This window comes from Physeter macrocephalus, chromosome 19 (genome assembly GCF_002837175.3).
Source record: "Physeter macrocephalus isolate SW-GA chromosome 19, ASM283717v5, whole genome shotgun sequence".
Taxonomy (NCBI): Eukaryota; Metazoa; Chordata; class Mammalia; order Artiodactyla; family Physeteridae; genus Physeter; species Physeter macrocephalus.
Window position 1 is genome coordinate 23992548 of NC_041232.1, and position 19560 is coordinate 24012107.

At 57.5% G+C, this 19560-nt stretch overlaps 1 protein-coding gene across 19 annotated transcripts in view; it reads right to left on the bottom strand.

Annotated features, from left to right (window-relative positions):
* Positions 1–19560, bottom strand: part of RIMBP2 (RIMS binding protein 2) — a 278098-nt gene that overhangs the window by 47693 nt on the left and 210845 nt on the right. For 18 of the 19 annotated variants that reach the window (XR_008615939.1, XR_008615942.1, XR_008615940.1 and 15 more), the window contains 3 exons: positions 8881–9076; positions 4247–4392; positions 2632–2708 (listed from right to left, as the gene is read on the bottom strand). Coding sequence is in view for 14 of the 19 variants with exons in the window: in XM_055080474.1 (XP_054936449.1) it covers positions 2632–2708; positions 4247–4392; positions 8881–9076 (419 nt within the window). In the remaining 5 variants the exon portion in view is untranslated. Of the gene's footprint in view, positions 1–2631; positions 2709–4246; positions 4393–8880; positions 9077–19560 lie in introns of those variants that run through there. The other variant, XM_055080476.1, reaches the window with a different exon arrangement.

Consider the following 19560-nt stretch of genomic DNA (forward strand, 5'->3'; position numbering starts at 1 on the left):
CAGGGAACTCTGCTCAGTACTCTGTAATGGTCTACATGGGAAAGGATTCTAAAAAGGAGTGGGTACCTGTATATGTACAACAGATGCACTTTGCTGGGCCGCAGAAACTAACACAGCACTGCAAATCAACTGTACTCCAATTTTAAAAAGTGGGGGGACTGTAAGGTGTGTGACTGGCCCCTCAGTAAAGCTGTTTAAAAGGAAGGGGCGGGAGGCCTGCGCCGGGTGCCTGCCGGGCTTCTGGAAAGGGGCCCCCTGGAGCCTCAGCGAGGCTCGTCCTGCAGTTGGGGGAGGGGACACCGGGCTGAAGAGGAAGCGAGAGCTGGGAAAGCGAGAAGGCCGCTCCTCGGGCAGCTCCTAGAGCAGACGTGGGAGGGGGGACGGGCCACGGGGAGCAGGGCTTCTCCTGTTTCGAGTTTGGGGAAACTTCGAAGCCGGGTGCTGAGTAAGGACGGTGTTTAGCTCCGGGGGGGAAACACCCCCAAACTGCCCTTACCTTCGAGCCACTCCTCCGGGGATCCGCAGGGTGTTGGGGGAACTCAGAGCCGCGCGATTCTGTCCGGGGCTGTTCTCTGCGCTGCTCACGATGTGGTTTGATTTGGCTGGGCGTGAGGTGGTAAGCACCCCGCCAGGAAAACACCCCGAGTGCCAGCAGAGGCTGGAGATGGAGCCCACCGAGCGCCCTGGCCGTGGCTGGTGACCGCGGTGTCGGCTGTGCACCGGTTGACCACCCAGGCTTTCTCTCCGCCTGCTTTCACGCTGGCTGTGGATCCAGCCTCTGGATGCCTCAGCGCTCGGGCACCTTCCCCAGAATAAGGTCTCGTCTCCCCCGGAGAGCGGAGGGAGGGCGCGCCCAGGGAGCAGGTGGCGCCGCAGCCTCGAGGGACCAGGCTCATCGCTGGGAAGGGCCCAGCTGGCGAGGGAAACAAACCTGGAAGCCAGATCGGCATCCCGGCCGAGGCCCCAGCTGGCCGGCCCGGAGGGCTCTGCCTGAACCGCTGTGCCAGCCGAGCTCCACACACACAAAGGAAGAGCCGTCCTCCTACCAGACATGGGGCGGGGCTGAGCCCTCCTTCTTGGGCCCCAGGACTGGCGTCCTCAAAGCTCTCTCCAGTGATATGGCGATGTCCCCATGGACCCTATGAAGGATGCAGGCGGGGGCACCCAGCATTCAGATCGGGGGGGGGCCCTCCTCAGGGGCCGGCTGGCATCCTCATCCAGGACGCCCCAGCCCAGGGCGGCTACTCCACGGGCTTCCATTATCTGGACGTCAGAGGTGGGTTTGCACTGGTGAAATTAGTGGATCAGCGGAAAATAATCCACTGACAGGCAGCATAGTTATTAGAAATGGTTCTCACTGGAGAAGGCAGAAGGCATTGAAGGTATGCAGACGGGCTAAAAGGAAGCTCACCCCACCTCCTCCACGTGAACACATTTTAAGGATCTAGTGAGGGAGGCATCCACCCTTGGTGACGGCTCCTGAGGTTTGATTCCGAAACAGCTGTGTGCACAGTTCAGTCCCCTTACGGGGGACTCTGGTTGCCCGTCGCCCACTAAGAGGGCAGTGGCGTCTGCCCCCAGAACACTGCCCTGCCTGCCCGGCCAACCCAGGAGGCAAAGGGTCACTGGAGCATCTGGAAACACAAGAGCCCAGGTCCTCACTGAGCATAAAGTACAGGAGGTCTGACTGATGTCTGCTCTTGGTGACTGATGCATCCGTGTCTGCACACCCGGCAAACTCTGGGCATTATAATGCCTGTTGCATTGTAACCAGGCAGGGAAGTTGCAGGGAGGCGGCTAACCCTCATCCACCTCAGAGTTTTCAGTGGCGACCGCAGGAATCTGAGGGCCGCGCATGACCAGACCGGCTCACGTGGGCGGACACAGACACCCAGGTCCTCCGACGAGAGCTCAGCTCTGCCGCTGTAACAGCTACCTGATGTGGCCCAGGCACCGGGCGGACAGGGAAGATGCCGGAAAGGCACCGAGCAGGGGGCTCTGGGCAAGGGGGCCCCTCTTTGAGTTTCAGCTTGCTGCCTGTCACGGAGTGAACCGTGTCCCCCAAAAGAGACGTTCAGGTCCTGGCCCCTGTGGAGGTGAGCTTATTTGGAAATAGGGTCTTTGCAGGTGTGATCAAGTTAAGATGGGGTCATACTGGAGTAGGGTGGGCCCTAATCCAAGGACAGGGGTCCTTATGAACAGAGGAGGGAACACACAGAGACCCACAGGGAAGAAGAGCACGTGAAGACGGAAGCAGAGATTGAAGCGGGGAGTCTACAGCTGAGGGATGGCGAGGATGCTGACAGCCAGCAGAGGCTGGTCCCCCCCCCGGTTTCCCACTTCTGCTTCCAGAACTGCGAGAGAACGGATTTTTGCTGTTTTTAAGCCACCCGGTTGGTGACAGTTTTGAATGGCAGCCCTGGGAAACTAACACGCTCTCCAAACGCTTTCTATCAGAACAGACAAACTCTTGCCATCCTCCGAAGCCCGGCTGAACGGCCCGCTTTCTCTCGGCACCTGGGAAGGGTCCCCTCTGCTCACGGGGCGTTCCCACCCCCATCACCCCACCTGCCCAGAGGCTGCCCGCGCTGACGGATGCTCAGAGGATGTGGAGAGGACCACCGCTCTTACCTATAGCGGGCGACACACAAGTGGACCTTCCCCGAGTATCTCTGCTTCGTGGTATTGGGATTCCGTTCATTATCCATCTATTAAAGACACAATGGATGTGCAGGTCATTGAAGCTGCAGGCTTCACGTTTCAGGCCGGGAACACGCAGGAGATGCCTTCGACGGTCCCCCTGGGCTTTTCAGCCTCAGGTGGTGGGACCCCCGTGAGATGCTGCCACACCCGGGTTCTCGGTCTTGGGTGTGACCCAGAGATGGGGATAGGGTCCCTCACTTCGGGCTTCTTGGTCACACAGAGGACATTTACAAAGAACTCGTCTCCCCCAGTACTGTATGATATCACTTCTATGTGGAATCTAAAAAATAACACAAATGAAGGTAGATGCACTACAGAAATAGACTCACAGACATAGATGACAATTCTGTGGTTACCAAAAGGGGGAAGAGTTAGGAGTATGGGATTAGCAGATACAAACTACGGTATATAAAATAGATAAAGCGACAGGATTTACTGCATGGCACAGGGAACTACAGCCGTTGCCTTGTAATATCTTATAATGCAGTATAATCTGCAAAACTACTGAATCACTATGCTGTACGCCTGACACTAACACAATATTGTAAATCAACTATACTTCAATAAAAATTGATTAATTAATTAAAAGCTACTTTTCAAAAGACCTCATCTTCCCACACCCAGATTGGACTCAAGGTAAGGACCATCCCCCGACATAATTTAAGGCCTGAGACGTCACTGCCCCAGACCCTGCCAGGCTCCTTGGAGGACACATTTAGGTAATGCTTTGTGCCCTCAGCCCTCAAGGGCTCAGTGCAGGGAGCGGAGCCCTCACACGTGGCCGCTGTCCGGTGCCCCCGGGAATCCTGATCAGAAAAAGTGACACGGGGCTGCTTCCTCCCCATCCCCCCCCCACTCCTCTCCGCTGCCCGAGTCTGCAGGGCACCAGGACGCTGCCTGTAGGGGTTTCCTTACACCGGCTACAGCTAGCTGTCTTGGGGTCGGGGGAGGGAGGAGAGGGCACCAGGGGAGGGTGGGGGCGACCATGAACCCCGCCCACCCCGGGAGAAGAAGGCCTGGGACTCCCGCCCGGTCCCTCCGGACACTCCCGCACCCGGGGAGAGGGCTCCCCTGGGGGTCACACCACGTCACTCCCCGTCTCAGGGCCTTCAGTGGTTTCCCCCTGGACTTGGACCAAAAGTCGAGAGCCTCCCCGAGGCCTCAACCGCCTCCCCAGCTCCTCTCCAGCCCCAGCGGGCTTCCCTGGGCTCCTCCTCACGGATAAACAGACCACAGTGGCCAAGAAGGGCCGCCCTGTCCTCCACCTCGTCCCTCCGGGTCACCGGCTCGTTAGGTTCACGACACTCGCTGTTACCCAACTTTTAGGTGTTGTCTTACTTATGGTCATTCAGCCCATGAGAGCAGTGACCCGCCCCCCCCGTCTGTAAACTGGGGCCTCACGTCCTGGCACATAGTAGGTGCTCAATGAACGGGGGTGAAGGCAAGAGAAAGGGGGGCTGGGGAGAGAGGGGGAGAGCTGCCAACACCCACAGCCCGCATCACGGCGCAGTGCGCCAGCTGCCTCAGCCAGGACAGGACTCACGTCGGATTCAAATCTGCATCTTGGGCCACCGGATCTTGACAGAAAGGTGGGCTTGACGGACAGAGGTTCCGGCTTGTCACCCGGGAGCGGGAGGGGCCGGATATATTCACCGATCACAGTGCGGCTTCCAATGGAGCTTTCCTGACCTGGACACCAACATTGGAGCAATTTGAAAGAAGACACCAAGGAAATAATCAAAATGCACTGGTCATTTGCCTTCCCTGTGGGTCTTTCCCTGTCTTTGGCATCAGTCTTGGACTTTTATTTTGGGACCCACCCATAGCCCACTCTTAATCTGCACCCCCGGCTCTGGGCTGTCCACCCGGCAGAGTCCACGCCTGGCTCCACCCATTGTTTGGTGGAGATGGTGGCGTTGCACATGAGATGGGAAGGTCCAATCAGAGAGAACTTCGTGGGAGTCATGGGTAAAGAGGCTCTCCTTTTCTCTGGCTTAAAATGGAGAGGAGATGAGACTCAGTGATACTGCAGCCACATTGCCACCAGGAGGGGGAAAGTCCGTCTGAGAATGGAGACTGCTCGTAGAAGGAGGAGCTGGAAGACGGAGAGGGAGGAACTGGGTCCGGGTGGCATGGCTGGAGCCCCTGAATCCAGCTGTACCTGAGACTAAACCTAGGCTCTTCACCTACTCTATGTGATCAATAAATTCCTTTTTGCTCACACCAGTTTAGGCCGGCTTTGCTGTCACTTATGACTGAAAGAGACCTGACTTATCCGCAAAGTGGCCAGATGGCCAGGTTTATGGCTAAAAAATATTCTTGAGACTCACTAGGACCAAAGCAGATTTGCCCATCCTGTCCTCATGGGGACGCTGAGCCCCATCCCAGTGACAGGTGGCAGGGCGGGGAGAACTGAGCCCCTTGACCAGTGCCGGCCCGGACTGTCGGATTAAGTCAGGCGTGTTTCTTTAGGATCAGGTGTGAATTACAGAAGCAACCATTTCCCTTCCCCACGTTCTCACTGCCTGGTGGCCCGCGGATGCTCCTTGCTGGCTCTGTCTGGTCTCTGGCTGGCTGTGGCTCTCCCGCCACAGGGCCTGCTCCACTGAGGAAGACGACTCGCTGAGCCCAAATCAGGAAAAACATACAGGGTGAGAAGGGCTCCCACAAAGGCTGTGCAGCAGTCACCCCCAGGGAACCCCCACTCCCCTAGCTGATTAAGAGAACTGAGAACCTCGGGGGAGCACCACTGCAACAGAGAATTGATGCTGAAGTGGACCCGGGGTCCCTGCTAGGAGGCCACATATCCCAGCGCGCAGTGGCCTGGCTCTGGCCACTGCCCAGGGCCCCTAATGACCACAGCAGCCAGTGCTTGGCAAACAGCAGGTGCAAAGTCAATATTTACTGAATTAACTGACTCCCTCAGAAAGCCGGCGGAGGGTGTGGCCTGGCTGCAGGGTGCTTCAGTGCTGCAGGGGAGGTGTTTCACCCCGACACAGGACTCGCCCAGGCCAACGAACGGTGAGTGGAAGGGACGTGTCCTGCTTTGGGGCAGAAGCCTTTTTGAGCCAGTGTCTAATTTGTTATGCTTCCTTTCCCTTGCAATGGAACATTCCAGATGGGAGAGGCTCAGCATTCCCGAGTGAAGACAGCGTGGAACCCATTCCCTGAGCCAACCTGAGATGGGTGTGCAGTGCGATCGAGAACGAGACTTGTGCTGTTCCAAGCCCCTGAGATTTGGGGATGTTTGTTACTGCAGCTGAACCTAGCCCATCCTGACTGATACACTGCTGCCGGGAATAGCAGGGGGTGACACCACCAGCAAAGGTGAAACGAGTATAGTAGAGTCACCTCGTATTCACATTTTACTTAAACAAATCCAGTTGTCTAGAGAAAAATATTTTGTTGCCTGTGGCATTTTACCTGCCCTTCTGCTCTCTGAGTGAATGTGAGATTAGAGACAAAATCATGCAGTGCCCTCAGCCGCACACCCCTTCATGCTCCGCGTGTTTCGAGATATGCCTTTTCTGGAAAAGATGGCCACTAAGGTCAAATCAATGACTTTATCCAGTGTTTCACCAAAACCCAGCTCCAATGCTGGAAGGAAACTGGCTGTGTAGGGGCAGCCCTGGGAGAGGACATGCCCCCTTCCTAGGAGATTTCTAGGGATGATTCTGTCCCTGTGTGATTTCTGCCTTGCTGGTTGCAGATGTGACTCCACTGCACAGAAGGCGAGGCCCTTAGGGGCTCACGGTCAAGCGGTCCTTGTCTTCCTCCACCTTGGGCGGACGCAGCCTCAGGCAGGAGGCCCCCAGGGGAGGCCCAGCACACCTGCCGGGCCCTGCCCGCTCCTTCTGCTATATACTCCCCTCCTGCGCAAGGAGGGAGGCCAGCCCAGCAGCGAGTTCCCTGTGTCACTCTCACCCTTAAAGGGGCCCCTGCCGTCTGCCGTCAAAGAACGGCTTTCAGGGGGAGCTCAGGGTTGCACAAGGAAGCCCGCTAGCAGGCATTCCTCCCAAGACCAGGTGACGCTGGCACACCAAAGATGCGGCAAGGATGGTGCCAAGCGTGTCTGGCTTTGCCAGCAGGGGGCCCTCGTGGGCGAGGTAGCAGTTTATTAAATGAGCTGGTCCGTTATCACGATGGCTCTTCCAAAAGGCTGAACAGAAGCCTCGGTGCGAACCTATTCTTCTACCGGGATCTGAGACAGAGTCGCGTTTTGGTTTTGTTTGTTTTGTTCTTAGTCGGCATCCATTTTCCTCCGTCGCGAATTAGATCCTTTTTTCCCAGATAATCTCAACACCAATTGAATCAGGTCAATCACTGCTCCCCTCCCCACCCCCACTGACCCGCGAGCTTGCCCTGGACTAACACATTCTCACGCTGTGCAGCCAGGAATTCACGCAGGGGGCCCCGGGCTGCTACTTTTAGAAGGGCCTGCTTGCAAGTTGGGCTGGGCTGTATCCGGGAACACAGCTTCTAAACTGTTCCTACACCAATAGGAAAGGCTCCCTAAGGGACAGGGGTGTCTCCCTGTAACTAGACTGCATGCACGGCCTGTGCCGAGCACCTGCCTTGCTCTGGGGGGTCTGGGGTTCTGGTGGGTGCCAGGCAGAGGTGCCCACGTGAGCAGCCCCCAGTGGAGCCTGGATGCTGCACCTCTACTGGGCGTCCCTGGGCCTCACCACCGCACGCGGGTGGCTGCTCGTCTGGCTGCACGGTGGGCGCTCTGGGTGGTCCTTCCAGAGGAAAAAGGCACAGGCCGTCTGCACGTGGACCCCTCTGGACGCCCATCTCTGTGGGCCCACCGTGCGTCTGTCCTGTGTCGCCGTAACAGTTCTGAGCCAGGAGGACAACGTTACGCTGAGTCCTGGGACTTACCGACTGTGCTCGGGGCCTGGAGACCCTGAAAAACTCGCATGGCCGAGATCACGTGAACCTCCAGCCCCAAACCTTCTCACCCAGTGGGAGCTGGAGAAACGGTCTTCATTTCTGGGAGGCAACCTTCTCTGACCACCCCGCCTAAGTGGCCCTGGGTCACTTGCTCTCGTCACCTGACCTCCCGCGTCTGTCTGAGTGGGAAGCTGCCTAGTCACTCATCTGTCCCCTTGTTTCTTGTCTGTGTTCCCCCCACCCAGGGTCGGGCCATCTACGCAGTACCGCGGCCTGCGGTGGGGGGTACCCTGTGCTCAGAACTTGTCTGTTGGGCACGGGGTGTCCAGACCTCCCTCTCCCTCTGTCTTGTGTTTCATGGCCGCTTAGCATTCTCCTAACGCATGAGCAGGACGGGAAGGGAGCGGGAAGGCAGAATAAGCCAGGAAACGTGATTTATCAAGACACAGGCAGCATCACCTTGTTTTCAAAATAAAAAGCATCCAAAGAACTTATCCCATGTTCTGATAAGAACTCGGGGAAATCTGGAAATTCTCTCTCTTTTATGGAATTCCAAAGTGAAGATCTGACACTCATCTCCAGTAAACTTTAAAAAATCGACTGTTTGACAGGAGGATAAAACTGGGCCTGCGACCCGTTTAACCTTCAGTGGAGAGAAAGTTCCCTGACTGAGTAGGTACTTTGTAGCCTACGCTGGGAACCTTCCAGGATGTTAAATTAAATGCCTCTGTGATGAAGACAAAATCCCCTCAACCACGCAAATTCAAGCCTCCCCGCTCCCCACCTCTGCATCCTAAACACAAATGTGATGAGAAGGCATTGAAATTCACCGCGGCCTTTGTCAGAAGGGAAGTTCCAAGTACATCACAGTGTCAACAAGAGGTCACTGGATGAAAAGAGGGGAAACAAGGGAAGCTGCGGAGCCCACCGGGCAGATCCCAGCGTCGACCCCAGAGCCAGACCCCTGGGGCCGAGTCCCGGCTCACCGCCTGGCTGGGTGACCTGCTAAGCCCTCCACCCGTGTTGTCTGCAGAACGGGGCTCAGAACGCGTGCGAAGCCACGCTGGTCGGCACCCGTCAAGGGCTTAGAACGAGGTCGGGTGCGCGGGGTGTACGTGGGAGACGCCGGCTGGCCTGTACCGCCCCAAGGCCTGCTAGGCTGGTCACCGCCCCGGGTCTGGTGAGATGCTCTGTCACACACCTCCACACCCAACGCTTGCCGGCGCCCCTTCTCCATGCCGGCTGCCGTGCCAGGGAGAGAGGGAGGGAGGTCCAGGCGCTTACCTTTGCCAATGGAGGGAGCCAGTCCGTTCATGAACCTCCGGAAGGGCTTGCCGGGGGACGAGGGGACGTCCAGGGAACCGCCTCCCAGCAGGTCGATCTCGCCCGCGTGCTGCCGGAGCTGATCCAGGTCCCGGGACAGCAGGCTGAACTGCTCACTCTGCGCGCGGCATTTCTCCTCCAGCTCCCGCACCCGGCACTGCGCGGCGGAGACCCGGACGCGCGGTCAGCAGGCGGCCTGGGCTGCTGGGGCCCCGCGTGTCTGTGCACGAGTGCGCGTCTGGGTGCACAAGACTGCATGCCGCGTGTGCATGGGTGGACGACAGTGCGTGTGCGTGTGTGCCGTGCGCGTGTGTGCTGCGTGGGTGTGCGCAGGGCTGGGTGCCGTGTGTGCATGTGTGTTGCATGGGTGTGCGGAGGGCTGGGTGCCGGGTGTGCAGGTGTGGACGACAGTGCGTGTGCGTGTGTGCTGTGCGCGTGTGTGTTGCGTGGGTGCGCGCAGGGCTGGGTGCCGTGTGTGCAGGTGTGGATGACAGTGCGTGTGTGCTGTGTGTTGCATGCGTGTGCGCAGGACTGGGTAGGGCTGGGTGCCGGGTGTGCATGTGTGGACGACAGTGCGTGTGCGCTGTGCGCGTGTGTGTTGCGTGGGTGTGCGCAGGGCTGGGTGCCGTGTGCGCGTGTGTGCTGCGTGGGTGTGCGCAGGGCTGGGTGCCGTGTGTGCATGTGTGGATGACAGTGCGTGTGTGCTGTGTGCATGTGTGCTGCGTGGGTGTGCGCAGGGCTGGGTGCCGTGTGTGCATGTGTGGACGACAGTGCGTGTGTGTCGTGTGTTGCATGGGTGTGCGCAGGGCTGGGTGCCGTGTGTGCAGGTGTGAATGACGGTGTGTGTGTGTGTGTGTGTGTGTGTGTGTGTGTGTGTGTGTGTGTGTGTGTGTGTGTGTGTGTAGCGGGAGGGCTGCCTCTTTTCTCCACGCGAGAACGGTGTCTCAACAAACTAAGCTTCCTGTGCACCCTGGCTGTTGGCCAGGTTTCCTCTCAGGGCGAACGTGGGAAAACACAGGAGCCAAGAAACCTTGCAAACGCTCAGATCCCAGCCAACTGCGGATTGTTCTGGGCTCCGTGTACAGCCCAGGCACTTTGCAGTTGGCACGCCTCACTGTAGCTGCTTGAAATTTGGAGCGTGAGGCGGTGACACAGCCCAGCTTTGCGGACAGCTCCGTTGCTAGCCCCTGGATGCAGTTTCCTTGTAAGCTGCAGAACCCCAAAGCGCCCCGCCTTGGCATTAAAGGGAATTGCTGTTTGCTGGATTGGCTTTACAACATTGCTGCCGCTTGCAGACAGCGAGACATCTCGGGAGCACTAGGGAGCTGGGGGTGTCCCCTGGGCACACACGGCAGGGAAGGGTACCACGGGCAGCTCCCCCCGCTAACCCCAACTTTGCCTGCTCTTGGTTCTCAGCTGGACGGGCGCGATCCAGCCACTCTCCTCTCCCTGGGGCACCGTGGGGCACACTCCCTGCACCTCCCCCCCGGTGCCCTCTCTCCTGCTGTCAGAACGCCCTGCCCTGGGCCACCGGACGAGGGGCACAGGGTGGGTCCGCTCTGCCCCCTCCGCGGCACGTTCCCTTCCTGGCACATTCTAGCCGCTCCCTGATTATTTCTCGTCTGCCTCCGTGACTAGACCATCTATGCGCCAAGCTTGTGCTTTCTGGTTCCCTGAGACACCCGCAACGCGCTGCATAGCACTGGCACGTCGCAGGTGCTCTGTAAATGTTTGCTGAAGCAGAGAAGAGGGGACCCCCGGATTTGCAGGCAACACGTTCCTAGAGGCAGCAGCTTGTTTCATCTGCACGGAGGTCCTGCCCTGTCTCCCTTCCTCAGTCTGTGATAGGTGGAAAATCCCATCTGCTGTATTATTAACGGTGGGCACCGTCTGGCTTCCTCCACTAAAATGTCAGCTCCACGAGGGCAGGAATTTTTGTCTGCTTCTTTACCGCTGTGTCCCCAGCACTCGGACTAGAGCTTGGTACCAAGTCGGGGCCTGAGAGATACTTGGTTTCAAGGAGGTGTGCACGCAGGGATGCAGGACAGTGGTAGACTGATGCTCTCTTCCTCTTCCTCCTCTTCCCGTTCCCCCCGCAGCTCCCTGTCCCTCCTCCACTGGTGTTAAGCTTTTCAGCTCCTTAGGCCAGAATGAAGTGCTGTTTATGTCTGAGATCATGGAATTCTAAAGATAGACCTAACAAATCCCAAACCAATAATTAATTTCTTCGACGCATTTAACAAAATCAGCAGGATTCTTCTCTTAAAAGGCTGAATGAGCTTGGCTACGATTGCTGTCACCACCGAGGAAGGCACAGAAGTGATGCCGGGCTTCCCTGGGCACAGGTGGGGACGTGGAGAGATCCTCCTCCCGCCCGGGCACCCCCCCATCGGGGAGACGCAGCACCCGCCCAGGAAAAGCGGTGACCCCAGGATGGCGACATCAGATGCCTCCAGGCCGAGGGTTCTGGCTCTCCCTGCTCAGCCCTGAAGACTAAATGTTTGCTCCAGGGCTGAGCGACAGGTCCTCAGGCAGGCAACGGTGGCCAACAACCCAGCCTCAGGCAAGAAGGGCATTAGAAGAGCCCTGAGCTCACCTGTTCATCCAGGTGTGCCGTCCGGTGCCGTGGTGGTGTGTGTGGGAGGGTGTCAGGTGAATGGGGAAGAACACAAATGCCATTTAGAGGGCCACGTCCTCATCGTAATGTGCACGAGAAAAATACAACTGGTAATCAGATCCTTCATGTCGCGTGTGTGTGAAAAGTGAACTAACCCCAAAAGCAGACCGAGTTTTCACTGATGTAACATTCGTGAAATGACAAGACTGAAGCAATGGAGCGCTGATCAACGGTTGTCAGGGTCTGGGGCTGGGGGGAAGGTCCAAGTACTAAGAATTAAGATGAGGGCGTGTCTTTGGGGGGTGGCGCCATCTGTATTCCCGGTTGCGGTTCATGAATCTACAGGTACCATCAAATTCCACAGAATTCAACACCAAAGGGAGGGCAAAGAGTGACTCTCTGTAGTTTGGTCACTGACACTGTGCCTGCGTCCGCTTCCTGGTTTCAACGATGCGCTCTGGTCACCTACGACGCTGTCCTTGCGGAGCTGGGTGAAGGCACACAGCGACCATCTGTGCTATTTTTGTAACTTCTCGGGAATCTCCAAATTATTTCAAAATAGAGAGTTTTAGAAAGTGAACGGATTTAAAGAAAAAACGAACTCATCATGGAGAGAATCTCAAAGGCGGTACATGAAAAGCTGCCGTTGTGGGAACATCAGATCAGGAGCCTCGAGCGTTAGAGCAGCCGAGGTCTCAGGAGCCCACGTGGAGGTCAAGCATCCGAGGCAGCTGGAGACAGAGGCCCCTGGCAGGAGCTCTTGATTTGCTGGGGCCGGGGGCGGGCGGCACAGAGAGGAAGCGGGGCAGGCTGTGTACTTCCAGCAGGCCCCGTGGGACTCAGACAAAACCAGAGAGGGAGGTCGGAGCTCACGCGGGGGTGCTGAACCGCGGCACGTTCTAGGTGCTACAGTGAACTCCCATCTCCTGGGTACCACTGCGGGCCGGCCAGGACCCCAGCGCTTGGAGGGCCTCCTTCCAGGGAGCGTTTCTTTGTTCAGGGCCCCCTTCACCGACGGGGGCTGTGGCAGGTGGTTTTCCCCGGCAGCTGGCACGGGGTCGCCTGTAGAAAGGGGGCTGGCTCTGATGCGAGTGACGAGGGGAGGGTCCTGGAAGCAGGTGGATTGGAGCGGACGTCAAACCATCTTTGCAAACTGAACGTCCACGGAGGTTCAGGAGAGGAGGAGCGAGGCAGAGCCCCAGGACCTCGGGGGCCACAGTGAACCAGGCTGTTGTGTTCATTCTGTCTAGAGGGGCGCCTACTCCTCAGCATCGGTCCAGACCCACCCTGGGCAAAACTTCCAGTTTTCAGGGAATCTTCGTTTTGGTGTAAAGTCCCGCAATCGTTAAACGCTGGAGGGTATTTCGAGGGCTTACAAACAGTCTGTCCTGACGAGGCTCGTGTAGAGATGGACGTGGCCTGGGGGCAGCCGCTCTGTGACTCCACTTTACACGACAACGTGGACGGCAGTGCCAGCATCCGGTCGGGTGGGGTTGGATGGCCTGGTGGCCCTGTGCACGGGCTCCAGCTGCACCCACTTAAGTCCCAGACACACAGGATGATCCCCGCAGGGTCTGGAGCCAGGGGGCTCTGGGATCTGTAGTTTATTACTACAATCCTCCTGGATGGGGAGAACGTGTCCCAGGGACTTGAACTCCATTCTGGGGCAGTCAGTGTCGTGACTGAGACTCCCACCCCAGGGGAGGTCCGTGCAGGTGCTGGGAAGGCTACACTCCAGAGGCCGCTGCCCCGAAGCCACCCGCCACCTGCATCTCCATCCATGGCCAGGCACGCCCACCTAGTATGGTCGCGATATCAGAAAAAAATTGGTAATCCTAACGCTAACCCTAGCCCCAGACGTGATGAATGGGAGACACGGGCGTTCGTTGGTGACATTAAAGGTATTCAAAATATGGGATATCTTAGCGCTACCCGACCCTTGAGTGCATAGTGCGTAAGGCTAGTGTGTTTGGGGGGATGGCGCCCAAGGCTGGGCCTCGACGTGGTCTTGTGTCCAGATCCGATTCGGAGGATTTCTGCTTTTGCCCGAGGCCGCCAGAACCAGGGCTGGGGCCTCGGCTTCCCTGGGGGCCGGTGGAGGGAGCTCCTCGGAGGGCAGAGAGGGGGGCGGGCCACTTCGTGCCTTCTTGTCAGCAAAGCGCTTTTTGCAGCGACGCACGTCCGCACACGTGCGACAATTCGGTTTGAGGCTTGCTTCCATCGTGACCCGGGAGCCGAGCTGTAGGGCTACGCCTCTCCCACCTCGCATTTCGACCCCAAAGATTCTAAGAGTCCTGCGGGATCACGCCTAATTCTTTGCCCCTCTCTTATCCACTCCTTGCTTTGTTTCTCCCCTGGGTATCCGAGGACACGGCTTCAAGACAGCAGGATGACGATTCCCAGGTGTCAGGCAGCTCCCAGATGCCTTTTCTCACTAATTTCAGGGGGGAGACGGTCTCAACAACTAGGAGACGAGGCGTAGGGACCCTTTAAGCCGGGAGAACATCCCACGGGCGCGCGCCCCCTCTGGAAAGCTCACCAAGCTTCCCTGCTGTTTCCCTCGTGCAGGAAGGAAGCGGGTTTCCCTTCCAGAGCCTCCACGGACACCCTCTCCGGGCGTGGCTGCAGCTGGCGGCGGCTGGGTCTCTGGGGCTGAGGCTGGCGGCTGGGGCTAAGTGCCTCCCACGGTCCCCAGGCCGCTGCCAGAAGGAACTGCTTCCGAGGGAGGCAGGAAGCGAACAGCAGGCCCACGGCCGGGCCCGGCTGGCTTACTGGGACGTCAGGATTGACTGCAGGATTCGGAGCCTCGTCAGCTCCTGGCTGGGTGGCGGCAGCGGTGGGGCGGAACCACGCCCGCTTGAATTAACCCGGCCGCCTGAGGGCGCCCATCCCGGTCCGTCCCGCCCGCTTCTCCTCGCCCGAACCCACCCCCCGAGTGTCAGCAGCGGAGGACGGCTGCACTCCGACCGCAGCGGGGACAGACGGCACCGTCCCCGGGCAAGTCAGCTCGAACTGGAGGAAACAGCAGAGACTTGCAAACGTGGCTGTGGGTGTTTATAAAGACCAAGGAGGACACACCCAAAGAGGCACCTGCCAGCGTTCCCGAGGTCCTCCACTCTGTGTTTTTCATCTGACTTCCAGGCTTCATAAAGGGGAGCCGATGGGTAGGGCACTGTGCCCTGTAATCAGCGTCCAAACCAGGACCGTCCTGAGGGTGCAGGGATGCTGTGAACACTCACGCTAGCACAGCCAAGCCGGGGGCGTCCCAGGCAGTGCAGGAGTGATTTGGTTCTCTTTATTGCGTAGTGAGCACCTAGTGGGTGCCAGGCCCCGCCGGGGGCTCTCTATGCATGAGTGCTGATGGCCGGAGAGACTCCCTGGGGTAAGTTGGTGTGAGCCCGTTGCATGGGTGAGGGGGACAAGGCCAGATGGACTACAGACCAAGGTCACACGCCCAGTAAGTGGCAGGACGCAGCCAATCCTCTCTGACTCCAGGCTCTGGGCCGTGTCTAGATCCCAGACACCCCCAACTCCCTCATCCACTCAGAGGGCGTGGAGGAAAGTCACGTAAGCTCACTGGGCCTCAGTTTCTTCATCTATAAAATGGGAGAGAAGCTTGCCTTCCAGAACTATGGCAAATTGTAAGTCCAGACTCTGGCGGGCATGGTAGGGGCTCCATAAGCAGAAACTAAGATCTTTTGTCCTCTGCGGGCAAACGACAGCGCCAGAGGGACGGCTAACTAGTGACTCAATCACCCTTGCCTCTCAGACGGCCGGACTTCTGCTTTCAGCAAAGGGGACGGTGCATTTCAGCCCATGCAGGTATATTAGAATTTCCCCGCTTTTTATCATCAGCGGGAGACATTGAGGGTCTCTCCATACTCCTTCGCGGTGATTCCCAGTTAAGAAATACCCTCCACTGCCAGGTTAATACCCACACCCGCACCCGGCTCTTGCCTGCGACTATAATATACACAGAAAAACGCCATCAGTTCATCTGAGCCGGCTCCGAATCCCAGCATCTTGACAAGTAATTGCTCTGAATTCCAGAATCTTTACAGGACAATGCCATCTTGATACTAAAATGTAACAAAGTAATAAGCAAGGGGAGACTTGGGTGAAGACGACTCTTTAATTAATGTTTCGCATCCTTTCATGTGTACGGAGTCAGCACTATGAAAACACAAGTGTCTTAAACGTTTGCTTTGGTTCACGCGATCAATGCCTTTATCCAATTGTCCAACTAAAGCACGGTGAATTCTGCTGCCGGTGGGTCTGGATCGCTTGAGTCTTTTGCTTCTGTATAGACAAGCATTAGTCACAGGGGCACCCTGTGCTTAGATAAACACCTTTCACTGATGAGACTTCAAAACCTGGGGCTTCCCGTTGACTGTAGCTTTTGTCCTCCCAACTGCAGTTGGGAAAGGGAGCGTTAGGGAGATAAAGCTGGAGCCAGAGGTAGTCCTGGGTGGCTGAACCCCCAAATACCTGAGCTTCCCCAGTTTCTCTGTCCCTAACAACCTCGTCCTCCAGCTAAGACTCATGGGTACAGGGTAGCCAAGTCTACCCTAGGGAGGCAAAGACCCCATCCCCACAATTCCTGGAGGACAGAGAATTCCTAAGAGATTTAAAGGCAAAGCATTAAGTATAAACTTCCTTTGTCTGTGCACTTCTCAGATTCCCACCTTAGCTAATATTCTGTCTGTCCACTTTAGCATCAAAATTGCATTGCCCTGTAAAGATTCCAGAATTCAGACGTGGCAGAGCCATGCCACCAGGCCCCCACCCAGGGAGACTGCACTTCCCAGCCTCCCCTGCAGTGAAGCGGGGCTGGGTCACTAACTCTGGCCCGTGGCCTGGAAGCAGAGGTGACACTTGTGCCTTCTGTAGCTGAGAAACAGAAGAGGTCTCCCTGCCGTGGTGACCAGGAAGCCGTATGCTCTGGATGGCACAGCCTCAAGATGAAAGGAGACTGGATCCCTGAGTCACCACGTGGAGTGGAGCTTCGTGGAGTGTTCCCGTATCTGCAGTGGCAAGAAATGAACCTTTGTGTGTTGAGTGTGAGACTTTGGTGTTTGTTACTGCAGCACACCCTGGCCTAACCTAACACCCGCACCAGGGACCAAGTTCGTCTCTCTGATGGGACCAAACACATTCATTTACTCACGAGCACGCTCCCTTGCCAGACGGTCACTGAGCATCTTAACACAAGCCAGGCGAGCAGCATGGGACCTGGGGCCTCGTTTAGGGACCCACAGAAATGGTTTCATTTTAATTTCCTTTAAAATCAGAGGAAAACTGAATATAATGATAATGAATCCAACCTGGATTATATTCGCCCTTGTACCTAAGCAGAGGTAAAATATAATCTTAATGTTTTTATGGAAGAAGGGACCCATGAAAGCAAAAGGAGCCCAGGGACCAGGAGAGTCACTGTGCGACTCAGATGCTGGACCCTTTTGCCTCCAGATGAGCCCTGTCTCCTTTCGAATGAGACCCGGGGAAGAATGGAGCCTGTTCAGGCTCGTCCTGGCATCGCCCGCAGGTGGATGCCTTGGTCCAGGAGGAGGGCAACAAGTGCTGGGAGTGAGGCCAGAAATACCTAGGAAGGAGCCCCGGAGAATTAGCCACAAAGCACGCGAGACGCACATGCGAAGCACCCAGCACTGACACACCGGCGGGAAGCAGCCCATCATGGGCGCAAGTCCCCTGGCAACGGACCCCAGGACTCGCTGCCTCCTAACCCAGCAGGACTTAGGGTTTATGGGCCCCACAGCCACGGGCCATCTCTTCTCTGCACACTCTTTTCTCAGTGACTTGAGATGGTGTTACCTGAGGACCCTCAGGGCCTAGGCTCTCCTCTTAGAAGCTGTGTGTCCCTGGCAGGTGGCTCAGCGTCTCTGTGCCTTGGTTTTTGATCAGCGAAATGAGGAGGCTGATCTCAACCTCCCTGGGTGGTATTAAGAGGATTAAATTCCACCACTCTTGTCACTTGCGACCGCGTGGCGTGCGTTCCTGTCTCTGCTGCTGCTGGGGAAGGGCAGGAGGGCTGCTCGGCCAGCGTTTCCAAGTCTGGCTGTCGCGGGAGCTGATCCACCTTTTGGTACAGCTTTGCTGGCAGGAGGCCCGACCCCACCTCGCAGGGAGGTCGGGATTCCGAGGACAGAAGGTGCTGCCGTGCAGCGGTGGAGGGTTTGGACCCTGGCGCCAAACTCCTGGGGCTTTTGCGTCCAGATTCGGCTTCTGACTGGCTCCGAGGCTTTGGGGAAGTCATTTCTCCCGAGCGTGCCTTGGTTCCCCTGGTTGTCATGGAGACCGAGAGGGCCAATATGCCCGTTATCTCCTAGGTAACCCGCGGATGCACCCTTGGAACAGTGCCCGGCTCGGAGAAGGGCTCAGTAAACATTGCTGTTGGCACTGTTGCTGTTGTTGTAACTATTTTCTCTCGCTGCTTTGTCTTAAACTCCCTCCCCCGTAAAGTGCCAAGGAGGCTACGTAGCTAGTACCTGCTCTTCGGCTGTTAGGTGTGCAGACAGCAAACCTGGATTCTGATTCTGGATTCCGAAAAGCTCAGTTCTATTTTCAGTTGACTCCTGGCCCCCTGTCTTTGCTCAGCCCCCAAGCCAGCCCGGATCGGTCCTTGGGTGTCCTGACCGGGAATAAGGACACCCCACCGCCGCCATCTCCAAACATCCTGGCCAATCATTCGTCAGCAAACGGCACTGAGAAACGTCCACAGAACCGGATGTGTGCGTGTAGGTGTTCTGAGGCGTTCACCTGACACGTCCTCCGGGGCGGCCCTTCTCCGTCACTGCGTTCCCTCTAGCTGCGCAAGGAGCGGGGCCGGTCTGCTGGGTAGAACATCTGACTAAAGGAAGCCACCAGCCAGCCTGCCAAGCAGGAGGCACAGAGAACGTGAACTTCCAAACGAAGACCACGCTGCCCGCTCGGGACGCTCGTCGGGGGATCGGCGGGCGGGTCTCACTCGGGTTATCCCTGGTCAACAGTTCTGGTCACTAAGGGGCTGGACCAGGATATGGGCCAAGATGCGCGGGGGCTCTCGCTCCTTCAGGCCGTTCTTCCTGTCACCGGCCTGGCGCTCCCCAGACAACGCTTCTCAAAGCACCCGGAGGGCCGCTTGAAACTCAGATTTCGGTCCCCCGCCCGGGTTTCTGACTCAGTGCGTCTGACAAGCTCCCCAGGGACGCCAATACCGAGGGTCCCAGAACCCCGCTTTGAGACCCACCCGAGGGTGAGAAAAGTCGTTGCTTCTACAAATTCACGGCCAAACTCAGAGTTTTGCAAAAGGCTCAAAACCCCGTTTGGAAGGACGGCTCGTTGCTCTTCTTCCCCAGGCGGATGCCTGTGAGAAGAGAAAGCAGGGCCCCCGGCTGCTGGAAGGGCCGCTGCCCTCGGGCGACACAGAATGGGAACGTGGGGCCGCCGCTCGGGTGCAAGGTTGGAATTCCGATGACGGACCCGCCAAATTCTGGGCTCTTGGCCGGGCTCGAAAGCACGTGGCTGAGCCAGGGGTCGGATCATGCCGACAACCCTCCTCCCCGAGGTCATCGGAATTCACAGACGTTCTTCCAGCCTGAGAATGGAAGCCGGCTCTGCTGGCCCCGCCCCGCTCATCCCTTCAGAGGACACAGCCCCGGGCCTCAACGCCCAGAATAAAGCATCTCCCCGGGGTGGAGCTCCAGGCACCCACGACTGCATCAGTAAAGCTGCCCTTTTTCGGAAGAAGAGGAGGACGGAGCGGGCCCAGGGGTGCGCGGCTGGTCCATGAATGGGGAAAGCACCACCAAAAGCACACGGGGAGGGGCAAGACATCATTCCCTGAAATACCTGCATGCTGTCCAGCGTGCTCTGGGTGAGAAGCAAAGCAAGACACAATGACAGGAGGGTTGTGAATAAAAGAAGACACAGATTCTCAGCGCATCCGCACCGCCTTTGCCGTTCTTCCCACCCAAGCACGTTACGCCCATCGCCACGCGCCGGGGCACGCGCGGCCACCAGCGCCG